Source organism: Chelonia mydas, chromosome 19 (genome assembly GCF_015237465.2).
Source record: "Chelonia mydas isolate rCheMyd1 chromosome 19, rCheMyd1.pri.v2, whole genome shotgun sequence".
Taxonomy (NCBI): domain Eukaryota; kingdom Metazoa; phylum Chordata; order Testudines; family Cheloniidae; genus Chelonia; species Chelonia mydas.
In genome coordinates this window covers 5,665,659-5,678,011 of record NC_051259.2, presented here as the reverse complement: position 1 = coordinate 5,678,011, position 12,353 = coordinate 5,665,659, and the positions used below count along the sequence as shown (strand labels likewise).

Here is a 12,353-nt window from a genome sequence, read left to right as displayed (position 1 = left end):
CTGAGTGGGGGATCTCGCCCTGCCTGCCTCCCAGCAGGGGACAACTGCCTCTTTGGGGGGGCACTGGATGTCCGGTGCCCCTGCACCCCCGCTGCCAGGCTCCCGCCGCTGGGTGCATGAGGCTGCATGGCCAGACTGGGCGGGCGCCAGTGGGCAGATGGAAGCAGGTGTTCCACTGCGGGGTGGATAGCGACACCCTCCCTGCCACACTACAGAGGAGAGAGGGTGGGAACGCAGACGGGGTGGAGGGGAGGAGATATCCCCCCCACCACCTGGGCAAGAAAGGAGCTGGGGGAGGGGGTGACTGCTCCCTCCCACCCCACCCCACCCCTCCCCTGGCCAAACAGTGATCCCCTCCCTCCATCCCACACCGGGCGCCCTGCGCCAGCTGCCTGGACAGGCTCTGGGACCAGATGGGTGCTAAACATGCAGGCCTCTGTATTCCAGCTGATGGCCTTAGGCCGGCCCAGGGAAGTCGGGGGGAGGGGGGCGAGGGGGGAGAGTGCTCCTTGCTGCCCCCCTGCCAGCTGCCCAGGACCAATGGAGAGCTGTGGGCCCCTGCATCCTGCCCCCTGGCTCACATGGAGCTCTCAGCAACCAGGCGGAGGGAGGGGAGAGTTTATAACCTGCTGGCAACCATCAGCAGATTGAAGAGTAAGCCGCCATCCCTCCCCAGGGATCACGGGGGACGCCCCTCCCTGCCCCGAGGCCCCAGGAAGCAGAGCTGTAAGGCCTGAGAAGCATCTCTGCCCCTGGAAGGGCTGCCGGGAGGGTATCAGCATCTGTGCAGGGCGACAGGGGCACAGGGCTGGATGTGACGCCCATGCCCCGGCCCACTCCTCTCCCCTGGTCCTGCGGTACCTGAATTCCACCCCACCCCAACGCATCCGCTGCTGGCTGCTCCCCCGCACTCTCTAGCACTGAAAGCAGCAGACAGGGCCTCAGGACTCCTGGGTTCCATTCCTGGCTCTGACACTGACTTGCTGTGCAACCTGCCCTCCCTGAGCCTCAGTTTCCCATCTAAAATGGAGGTAGCTGCTGGGGTTCACTGGTGACCCTTTTATTAAGTGATTTCACATCCTTGCACAGATAGGGCTATAGAAAAGCAGGGCAGTCACATCCAATTAACCCTTCCCACCCCACCCCCCAGTCCTGCCGAACGCCCCAGCCACATCCCGACAGTCCACGTGGTTCTAGGTGAGCCCACAGTCCAGCCGGGAAGGAAGCACATCACTGTTCAGTGGGGAAAGGGCTCACCCGAAACAGGGACAACCGTGATAGCCTCCCCTGGGGCCAGGCTCCTCTCTCAGGCCCAACGTTCCTTAGAATCATAGAATCATAGAATATCAGGGTTGGAAGGGACCTCAGGAGGTATCTAGTCCAAGCCCCTGCTCAAAGCAGGACCAATCCCCAACTAAATCATCCCAGCCAGGGCTTGGTCAAGCCAGGCTTTAAAAACTTCTAAGGAAGGAGATTCCACCACCTCCTTCTGTGTGTTATAACCCAGGGGGCTCTTCCCTCCCCTCTGCCTGGCGATCGCGCCGCTGCCTTGAGCCGGTGAGGCAATGGAAAAAGCCAGAGTTCAAATTCCACGGCCTCCCAGATGCTTTCCAAGCCCTTTGCTCCCCCCCTCCTTGCTGTTTGGTCTCCGCACACACGGTGGTGCCCTGGCTGCTGGAGCATCTTGTTATTAACCCCGGATCTCTCCCCGCTGCAATCCACAAGGCCGATCCCAGCCCGGGGAACTGCCCCTGGTGTAGACACGGCATCTCTCTCAGGAACTAAATCAAGGAGCAGAGCAGGCCCTGTTATACATGGCGGGCAGGGGGGGTCGTGTGTAAGGGCTGACGAAAGGTGCTGGATCGACAGCCCATCGGCCAGACCCTGGGCTGCCCCACACAGGGGGCCCAGCAATCCCGTGGCTGGAAGTAAACAGTGGTTTCACAGACGTTCACACCACCTCTGCCTCCTAGACTCTAGGCCGCTCTGGGGGCTGGAGCAGCCCCTGGTGTAAGTTAGAGCAGCCCCTTACAGCAACCATACCAGGTCGCCAGTGGCCCTTCCTACCTGCCCTAGCATGCTGCCGTGTTGGGGGCCGGGAGGGGGAGCAGCAAGGGGCTCCTTATGGATGGAGAGAGACCTAATGGCCTCTAACTCTGGGCCAATGCAGGGCTGGATCTGCCTGGGGGGTCTAGTAGGACATAGGGAGAGAGAACTGAGTGGGAGTAGCTGGGGTCACACAAGATGCAGAAGCATCTGGAGTAAGAGCTGAAAGGGGAATTGCTTATTAAGTCCTACGTGGGGTCAGGACTGGGAATATTTTGGCAGGAGGAGCGTTCAGCCCCCAAAGGCCCAGCCCTGCTGGAAGACACTTCCCCTTCTGCAGGAAAGGCGGCCGGTTAATTTTGGGAAACTTCAGCCCTTATTAAAGCCCCCACCCGGGGCAGGGTCTGACCCCTGCGGCCCCAGGAGCTTGGGAACTGGTCAGGGAAGAGTTTGCTTCAACACTGAGTGCATCCCACCCCCGCATTCCTGCCGATAAAACACCAGCGAGAGTTGGCTCCTGAGACAGACAATTGCAACTAGTGGGAGGGGAGTTCCAAAGATTAGGGATGGGGCGGGGGGGGGGAGGCATTTCCAGAGCTGCTCTGCTGTGATTGCCATACACTGGGTATCCTCCCAACTCAATGCTGGGTTGCTGGAATCAGCTCTCAGCACGCCGCTGAGAAAGGAGGTTCGTTCACGCTGCAACCGTAGCCAGCTTTCGTAAAGGGAGGCAAACCAGTGTCTGTGCTGGGGCTGCAGCCTGGGGGGTTTGACTAGATGACCTCTAGGGGTCCCTTCCAGACCTACATTTCCAAGCCACCATGGGGTTATCAGGGCAGAATTTGGTCTTGGTGACACCTCTGCAGGAAATAGTGATGAACCCGAAACGGACCCAATCTGGGATTGCATCACCAATTTAACACTGGGCAAGTCAAAGGATTCGCTGTGGGTCATTAAGCATTCCAGCCCAGCTTCCAGAAACCCCACGGCTGCTTTATGGCTCTGCCATGGAAATTCTGGGCAGCCTGTGCAATTCCGTTGCAGGCCCAGGGAAAAGCTGGCCGTTCCCAAAGAGACTGGCACCCAAATCTCAAAGCCAGCCAAACCCCCGTGGATTGGCATCAGAGAAGGCTGGAATCTGTGACGGGTCATGCCTCTGGTCCCACTCTCCTGCCAGTGCAGCTGGCCCCTACAACACATTCTTTGATGCTGTGTGCAGTCTAATTTTACAAGCGATGGGCCTCCCGCTGAGCACAGCCTGGTGAGATCTCTCTGTCAGGGGATGAGGAGGAAATGTTGGGCAAGGGGTTCCCCTAAGGAAAAATACATTTTGAATGGTTTAAAGAGAAACCTGAGTCATCTGACTTAGCTGATGGCAAACAGCTTATTAGCAGCTCAGGAAATAATTAGCAAAGCCTGGTGGCAGCAAGAACCCTGATCAGAAGCCAAAGCACTCACCAGAGGTTGCAGTTTGCTCTGTAGGTGGCTCCGGTTGGGTACTTGTGTTCACCACGGTCACAACCTGGACAGGAGAGAGGCAAAGAACAGACGACGGGGAGGAACAGTTGTGCAGGGATACACATGAGACTAGTAAGATCCCTGCTACCACAAAGCCTGGTCCAGCTCCCCATACAGTCAGTGGGAATCTTTCCATTGACTCCAAAGGAGCAGGAGCAGGACCATAAGCCACATCACCAGCCCACACAGAATAAGGAGCCATGGTCACAGAGAGACTAAGTGAGTCGCCCAGGGTCACACAGGGAGTCTGTGGCAGAGCAGGGAATTGCTCCTAAGTTTCCCAAGTGAGTGCCCGAACCACTGGACCACCCTTCCAAACTAATCCCCCCCGCCCATTTAGAGCTTTACGGCTTTGGGTTTGCCTTGGCAATATTCTGAACCCCTCTGCATCACAGCCAATCTCAGACAGGTTTTCCGGGCCTACCTGAGCTGCACTGGGGGGCACAGCTCTTGCGTCTCAGGGTTTAATTCTGTCTCATGGGAGGAGGAACCAGGTCCCTCCAACTATCCCCCGGGGCCAGTAGGCCCTGCAGGGCCTTTAACTCACTCCTCCCCTTGCTGTCTCCTAGCTGCTAGGTATGCAAGGGCAGCTGGACAAAGTGCAATTAGAGACGGGGGGGTGGGAGGGTGACTTACCACCCTCTGACTCATTGGCTCAGGGCATGTGCCGTGGTGCAGAGGAGGCTCTTTGTGCGGTTTGGGGTTTGGTGCCGGACAAGCTAAGCGTGTCCACGGTGTGACGCATGCCCTGCAACCTCTGATGTAAACATGCTCCAGGCTTTTCTCATGGCTCCCCACAGCTCAGTCACCCGGGGACCCTCATATCCCAGCGTGGCCGTCGCAGAGCCCCCTCTCGGACCAACCCCTCCGCGGCTCCGAAAAGGGTGCACACCGCCCCCTGATTGGGACATAGTAAAGAGCGCAGGGTGGTTTGGGCCACAACCGTGGGACCCTGCAGGGCAGGCGTCATTCCCAGAGAGCAGCGTTCACAGGGTGAGATCATGCGAGAGACTCGCCACCCACGCCCATGTGGATTGGAAACATTTCCGATAAGGCGCCAGTTACAAATGCCTTATTCATCTTTATACGCCAGCTGGTTCCTCAATGGCTTCTTAGAAAGAGTTTTAAGACATGCATTAGAGGGAGGGACATGCAGCTCAGCGGATGCCCTGTCTCCCCAGCAAGGTACGGCAGGGTTAACGTTACAGTGAAACATACACGGCTCTGAGCACCACGATCTCGACTGATCAGGTTCTGATCTCAGTGAGAGCAGCATCAACCCAAGGCCCTGAGCCCCAGACAAAGAAAGGTCCCGTTTTCAAGCGTAGGGATGTAACTCACGGAACTGGCCAGATTCCAGCCCGGCTCATTATCCTGGAATTCCCCTGGCATGGTCAAAGCAGACAAGATAGTCCACTTCCTTCCCCCATCCCAGCTGGCCGGGCAGCATTGCTAGGCGACAGCTGCCACATTTCAGCCCGGGCAAAAGGACCCATTTATCTCTGTAGGGTCAAAGTCTGTGTCCAGGTGTACCGGCTGACATTCTGGAGTGAGTCCACTGAAGGCAAAGGCGTTATCTGGATTTACTGTGGCGTAACAGAGCGCAGAATACAGCCCATAGGCTGTATGGCGCTGCGGGGCCTTCAGACGAAGGGTGCTAAGGAACTGTCAATAACTAATGTGGCCAGATTCTCCATTGGTGGAAGTCACCAGGGCGCCAATGCATTTACACTGATTTACACCAGCTGAGGCTCTGACCCTACGTTCCTAAAAATGGAACTGGAATGTACTGGGACAAATTCTGCTCCCAGTTACCCCCGGGACAAAGTCAGACTGGGCATTAGGAAGCCAAACCTCCTTTGTCTCCAGTGGCATTTACACCTCTTACGCCAGGACTGGGTTTGCCCAGGAGCAGGATCCGAGGTCTCCCTTCCCGGCCCATGAGTTTTCCAGCGCCTGGCAGCTCTGGGGTTACGACTCTTCGCTCAAGAGGCGGGCAGAGCTCGAGGAAAAGCTGCTGGCAGCTCCCCCCGCAGCCGGAGAAAGGCAGCTGTGAAGTGCACACATTCCCAGCCGCTGTCGAGCTGAGGTCTCGCAGCTGCCAAGGAAATTATCACATCTTAAGTGGGATCTGTGATAAGGGTGCTGGCGGGAGAGACCGGGGACTGGCAACGTCCGAAAGGCAGCCTGATGCCGAGCAGACCAGCAGAGGGCGCAGGGAGATGCCTCCCCATGTCTGGGGGTTTGACCCTGGGGTGGTCCCCTTATGGATGGGGACGGGGGATGGCTGCTGGACAGAGGCCCTGTTGAGAGGAATTGCTATTGACTCCAAAGGAGAGGAGAGGGGATCACTGGGGGCCGGGAAACACAGAGGTTGCAGGTTCAAATCCTGCAGCAGGTGGGACCACACATTATCCCCGTTCGATAGATGTCTGGGTGGCGAGGGCGGGTCCCAGCCTAGTTCCTAGGGGACAGATTTGACCTACACAAACTCCACCAGAAGGATTGATCTGTCATTGGCAGCCTCGGCGGAGAAGCCAAGCACTAAACAGGCCCTGGGGACTGAGCTAAGGGGGTCGCTCCGGGGTAGGAGGACAGGCGGGAGCTGTGTGGATGCGAGGGATGGTGCTCGCATTGCTGCTGACCCCAGGTGGATAGCCAGAGGCCCTGGGTCCCCAGGCCAGAGGGAGCTGCTGGAGGGGGTCTGCCCCATCTACCTTTGTGCAGGGCCAAGGGGGGCGGGATGCCCAGGCAGTACTCCCAGAAGTCAGGGCAGCAGTCGGAGACGGTGCGGTTGCAGAAGAGGTCGCAGTAGCAGATGGTATCCAGGTAGGGCACGGTACAGGCGTCGTCCCTGCCCACGCAGCAGGCATCATTCCTCTCACAGTACGAGCCGCCGGCGTCCCGGATCCCCCGCTCGTGCAAGCCCGGTGCCAGCTCTCTGCGGGTCCGTGCTCTGTGGGCAGAGAGATCCTCTACTGCCAACAGCCAGAGGGTCAGGAGAGTCCACAGCAGCCTCATCTCTGGGCCGACGTCCCCGGATCTGCAGGGGCCAGAGAGAGAGAAGGACGGGACGTGAGGAACGCAGGGTCCGGAGTGGACATGGGCAGCTCCTGGCCCACATCCTCGTTCCTAGGGCTGGGCTCAGAGCTCAGAGGGGGACACGAATCCAGAGGGACACAAGCGTCGCCATGATCTCACCTTGGGCCCCAGGCCATTGGCAGGTGCTTGGCACCAGGGCTTCTGAACACAGGCAAGTGGGACTTGCTGTGGGGGGCTGGTGAATTGGTGGCTGCCAAGAGACCCTGAAACGGAGCTTTCCCAGCTTTGCCCAGCCCGAGGACAAGATGCAACTGGGATCTACGCCTTGTTCTCCTCCAGGGGAGAAATAATCCACCATCTGCCCCCCATGACCAACCCACCCATCACAAAACGTTCCCCTTCCCCACCCACTGGCCTCTAAGATCCCAGCCCCGAGTCCTCGCTCTGCCTGCGTCGCCCCCTGCTGGGAGGACAGCCAGGCCGCACCGCCGCCTGCCACCCGCGCCGGTGCTTGCTTCAGGTCTTCAGCATGGCATGGGCCACAGCACGGCCATGAGGCTCTGTGAGCCGTTCTCCTTTCGGGCAGCCACTCAGGTGGCCAGCAGAGGCTCTCCAGGCAAGCCCCACTGGATGCAAGAGCCGGGGGGGTGGGGGGGACCGGGACAAGGGAGCTAAGGCAGCGAACCACCCTTCAGGGGAAGCCGCCAGCTTGTTCAGCTCTCCAGGAACGAGCCCCCATAATCACCTCGCCAGACTTGCATGCACGGCTCTGCAGGAGACACCATGCATCCTCTGCACCCCTGTGCAGGAGAGCGTGAAACACTGACCAGCTAGCAAAAGAGACTCTGCTCTGGAAACTCACGAGCAAGGGTATCGCCCAGAAGGAGCCGGGGAGATTTAACGAATGGCTCTGTCCTAAGTGCTGTGAGGACAGATTCTCTTCCCTTTTGACTTTCTTGCCAGGGAAGCCACCATGGAAGGTGGCTGATTCATCAGAGCTACTGATGCAGAGCTTGGGAGCTATCACCCAGAGCCTCAAAGGTATTTAGGCACCATTTGGGAGTTAAGTGCCCAAATACCTTTCAGGGTCTGCACCGAAGAGATCAGAAGGAGATGCAAGTGGGGGTGTTCCCTTCCCATGCATATTGACAGCTGCCAGTCACCTAGCATCACACCTGGCTGGGACAAGGGGGGACTGGGGTGCTGGTTGTTTGCAAGGTGGGGGGAGAAAGGTTTGTTGCTTCCCAAATCTTTAGCAGGCTAAAGGTACAAACTTCCTTGGTTCCCTGCATGTCAGATAACCAAGGTGAGGGCTCCCAGCGGGTTAGGTAGGATCAAGGCCGCAGCAGGCTGCAGGTTAGGCAGGATCAAAGCCCAGGCTAGCAGGGAGCTTGATAAAACTGGGACCCATGCTCTCAGCAGCTCAGGCAGCGGAAGCCAGCTGCAAGCTCTGTGCACACTTAATATAAGACCAGGCTTTGGCTGCTACTGTTGCCATCTGTCATGGTTCTGTTGCTGAGGTCTTTGCTATTTTCCTTAAAGCCCCAGCTCCCGGAGTCAGGTGATTCCCTGAGATGCTCAACTTCTGTTTAGAAAACCATGTAAGTTTCTAGCCCTGCTGGTTGCAGAGAGAAACTGGAAAACGGGACCCCTAAGTGCTCCCCCACCAGGAGAAGCAGCTGCTCTTTATTCTTCGTTAAATCCCATGATTGCGCAGGGCCTGGCTTACGAGGAGGTGATACCAGTTTTGCCTGCAGGGTCAGGCACAGCCCACCCAGGTCAGCAGCAGTGCAATGCCGCTCCCAGACTAGCCCGGGCAGCAAGAAGCGGCCAGGAATGTACTGCAGCGTGTTCCTGTTTAATCCCCTCAGACTGGAGAGGGGAAGCAAGAACATGCCGGTGCAGCCAGCTGCCCTTATGGCCTGCGGTCCACTGACCAAGGCTTTCTCGCATGCTCCTCGGCAGCCACACAGACTCAGAGCAGAATCAGGCCCGACATGCCAACGCCTTGCCCTGCACCACTGCACGGACTCCAGTGATGCAAGCCAGGCTGGAGTCTGGCCCTCGGTGTGGCATTTGTGTGGGGCTGGGACTGGAGGGGCCCAATCCTGCATCAGGAATCCCTCCCCCCCCCTCCCCCCGCACTGGAATCATCCAGCACTCCATCCAGCAAGGGGCTGCGGGCCAGATCCCTGCCATGACAGAACTGCACATATTGACCCCTATTCTGCTCTGGTGGCCTGCCGGCACTGGGGCGTTTTGCACCAATACAACCCCGGGGCCCGATCCTCCAACACAGGGTGCCTAGCGTAGGCACATCCACCAGTGCAGAGTGGGTGGGAATCGACACCCCCGTGAGGGGCATCATGTCACACTCACTCCGCACTGCTGTAAGTGACAGCACAAGGGGCTGAGCAACAGAGACTCAGGCCTCCAGCCGCTGCCCTGGGGTAAAGGCTGCAACGTGCCCAGCGCAAGCCTCTTTCCACGCGGCAGCACCCCATCTACACTAGGGCTTTGCATGGGCGTCACTGCACCATTGCAGCCCCCGCCCGCAGTGACCCAGGTATAACTGCACAGACCCAGGTGTCAACATAAGAATTGGCCCCTGATTTAGTTAAATGGGTGCAGACCCCTGTGGGGATGCTCTGAATTTGGTGTAAGAGCAGCTTATTCCTGTCCATCTCTGGCCCCCATCTCTGAACTCCTCACCATCTTTAATGGATTTATCCCAACTCCCTGTGAGGCAGGGCAGTGCTATTATCCTCCAGATGGGGAAACTGAGGCACGAAGCGACTAAGTGATATTCCCAAGGACACCTAGGGGGTCTGTGGCAGAGCAGGGACTCGAACCCAGGTCTCTTACATCGCAGCCTCTTGCCCTAACCGCTGGACCTTCCTACTTCTTAACCCTGTGTCTAATCAACGCAAGCTCAAAAAGCCTGGTTGTAACCAAAATCATTGTCCACACACTCATGCACCAGGTCAGTTAAACCAGTTTTAAATCGCCCCTTCTGTTAAACCAGCGCAGCAACCCCTGGAGACAAGCCCGTAGCCTACCGACATCTCTGCAATCGCGGGCTAGGCTACACCGAAAACAGAGTCCGTTATTTCTGTGGGAGGCTGTGCCTGGAACATGCTGGTTTCGGAATTAAGAGTGTCCCGTTTTGCTGTAGCTTGAGGCCTTTTTTGTTTTGTTTCTTAAAGCTTAAACCATTAAAAACTAAATGACGCAGGATCAACCGGATTTAGGCTCCGAAGTCACTTGGGCACTTTTGAAAATTTTACCCTTCAACTCACTCAAAATATGATGCTTTTAATCCAAAACCAGAGCACCCAGCCCCCGTTTGCACCAGCATCGCCAAAGCGGGGGATTAAACCGATTTTGTTCTTTCGGTGGCAACTTGAGGGTGGATCAGCCCCGAGAGCGGGATCCACCCACCCACCCACCCACCAAGAGTGCAAATAATTGGAAGTGTGTGTGGCTTTTTGCCCCACAATGCACCATCCCAGGGATGTTCCCTGCAGCTCTTCCCCTCACGCCAATTCCTGCTCAGAGGTTTTATTTGCCTTCCTCTCAGCATTGTTCGGGGACATGTCAGAACTTAGCTTCCCTCTCTCTGTCTCTTTGATCTGCAAGGGCCAGCGTAGTATCCCAGACCGCAGGGCAGGAATGGGGGGAACTGGCTGAGCTGTGCGTGGGGAGGCCTGAGCTGGGGCAGCAGGGGGCTGTGGGAACAGCAGAGGATTTCAGGGCAGGACTGAGGGGACAGCAGCAGAGCTATGGAGGAGAAATTAGTCCAGTACCTGCTCACGCTGCTCCTGGCTCCAGCCTGCGTTCAATCCTTCCCTCTTTTTCATATTCACTTGGGTTATAGCAGCCTTGCCTGTAACTCCCTGGCCAGTCGTCCTGATAGGGGGGTTGAATGTGCATCTGAATGTATGCAGTGCTGTGATCTAGGACTTAGACAATGTGATGAGTTTTCAGGGCTCAGCAGCTAAATTAGGCAGGGAAGGGGCGGGGGATGGAGGTCAAAAGGCAGAGAAGGAATTTCAGTCTATCTTTGCCAGTGCCTTTGCTTACTGCAAGGTAAGCAAGCTGCCTTCATTTCGTTAGCTTAACCCTCTGACCTAGGTCTGGGACATCACAGAAACAAGCAGCATGGAGCATAAATCCCGGCGCAGCAAAGCTAAAGCGGGCTCAGGAAAGTGCTTGGAATCTGGTGGCCGGTGGCAATTAAACTCCCGCATACAGTAGCATTGCTGGGCAACCGTAAAACACCAGCGGTGGCTGCATTTCACTGCTGGGCGAGCCTTCCCTGGGCAGCATAGCTGTGTGACTGTAAAACAGCAGTTATGTCCCACCCCAGAGGAAGCTGCATTTCAGTGTTGGGTGAAGTCATCCCTGCAAATGTGGGGCCAAATCCAGATCCCATTCCCATTCTTGCAACCCTGCTGAAGTCAAGTAGGGGGTGTAACATGAGGGCAGACCTTGCCCCCGGTCTGTAAAGTGTGGTGCGTATCCCCTGGTGGGGAAGGAAGCCTGCAAAAGAGGGAAATCAGCTTCCCCCAGCAGCGCAGCAAGGAAAGGCTAGTGGAATTCTGCTTTCCAGCCCCAGCCCAAACACACCCTGCCTTCAGAGCTTAGCAGTGGGCTGTTCGGGGCTGTGTTCTTTCCTCCCAGCTACACCTCTATTAAACACACTAGGGATAAGTTTCAGAGTAGCAGCTGTGTTAGATAAACACCCATTTTTTCATGGTCTGTGTGTATATAAATCTCCTCACTGTATTTTCCACTTTATGCATCCGATGAAGTGAGCTGTAGCTCACGAAAGCTTATGCTCAAATAAATTGGTTAGTCTCTAAGGTGTCACAAGTCCTCCTTTTCTTTTTACTAGGGATAAGGAGTCTAGGAGCTGCCCCAGTCCCTCCCAGTAAAAGCCCCCCCGCAATCTTCCCACGACACACAGCCCCCATCAATAATGCATCTACCCAGGAACGTATGAAATATTTGCAAAGCCTTCCAAAGTTCACCCCAGCTGAGCCAGCCCCTCTGGGCTGGGACCGGCTGGCAGCTGATCCTCCTGGACTCCAACCAGCTCCGAACCTAAATCAAAAGCTGAATCCAGATCTTCAAGAAACAAAATCGTCTCTCATCCTGTTCCCCTAAAGCAGTGAGAAATCCATGAAGCTGATTCCTTCCCTCCCCTCAACCTCCCGGCTGCTCCATGCAGAAATCAACTGCCCACGGCTCCAGCAAAACCCACAGGGAGGAGGCAAAGCCCACTAGAGCCCAGCTCCCTGCCAGGAAAGAAGAGGATTTTACCTGCAACTTGCCTGTCCCCCACACAGCAGCAGTCTGGGCTCGCCAGCAAAAGCCCTGTCGTCCCCCTGCAGGACAGAAACTCCTAACACAGGCAGAGCGGCTGAGCCACTCCTCTGGGCCTGGCTGTCTCTCACACACTGGTGCAAAGGGGCCCGGGCACTCCTTATGTAGCACACGCCTTCCCACCTCCACTCGTCCGCTGTCAGCCAGCCTCCCCTGGCTCCAGGGGGAAAGGCTGCCGCGTTCACATGCGCAGCCCAGAGCAGGGCTCCACATTCCCAGACAAGGGATGGGGTTTCGGGGAGCTCATTGACCATTCGGCTTGGCTTAGGGGACGGTAGCTGGGCACGGAGATTTATCTCTCAGTCCCAGCACTCTTTCTTCCCCTCTTCGCACCCCAAGTAACCCTCGCCAGCACAGAC

At 56.9% G+C, this 12,353-nt stretch overlaps 1 protein-coding gene across 2 annotated transcripts in view; it reads right to left on the bottom strand.

Moving 5' to 3' along the window:
* TINAGL1 (tubulointerstitial nephritis antigen like 1) overlaps positions 1 to 12,129 on the bottom strand; it is a 29,611-nt gene extending 17,482 nt beyond the window's left edge. Inside the window, exons 1-3 of one of the 2 annotated variants that reach the window (XM_007060709.4) lie at positions 11,932 to 12,129; positions 6,282 to 6,607; positions 3,505 to 3,568 (exon numbers count right to left, since the gene is read on the bottom strand). In XM_007060709.4, coding sequence (XP_007060771.2) covers positions 3,505 to 3,568; positions 6,282 to 6,585 — 368 coding nt within the window. In that variant the 5' untranslated portion in view covers positions 6,586 to 6,607; positions 11,932 to 12,129. Of the gene's footprint in view, positions 1 to 3,504; positions 3,569 to 6,281; positions 6,608 to 10,412; positions 10,535 to 11,931 lie in introns of those variants that run through there. The other variant, XM_037881952.2, reaches the window with a different exon arrangement.
* Between the last annotated feature and the right edge of the window lie 224 nt (positions 12,130 to 12,353).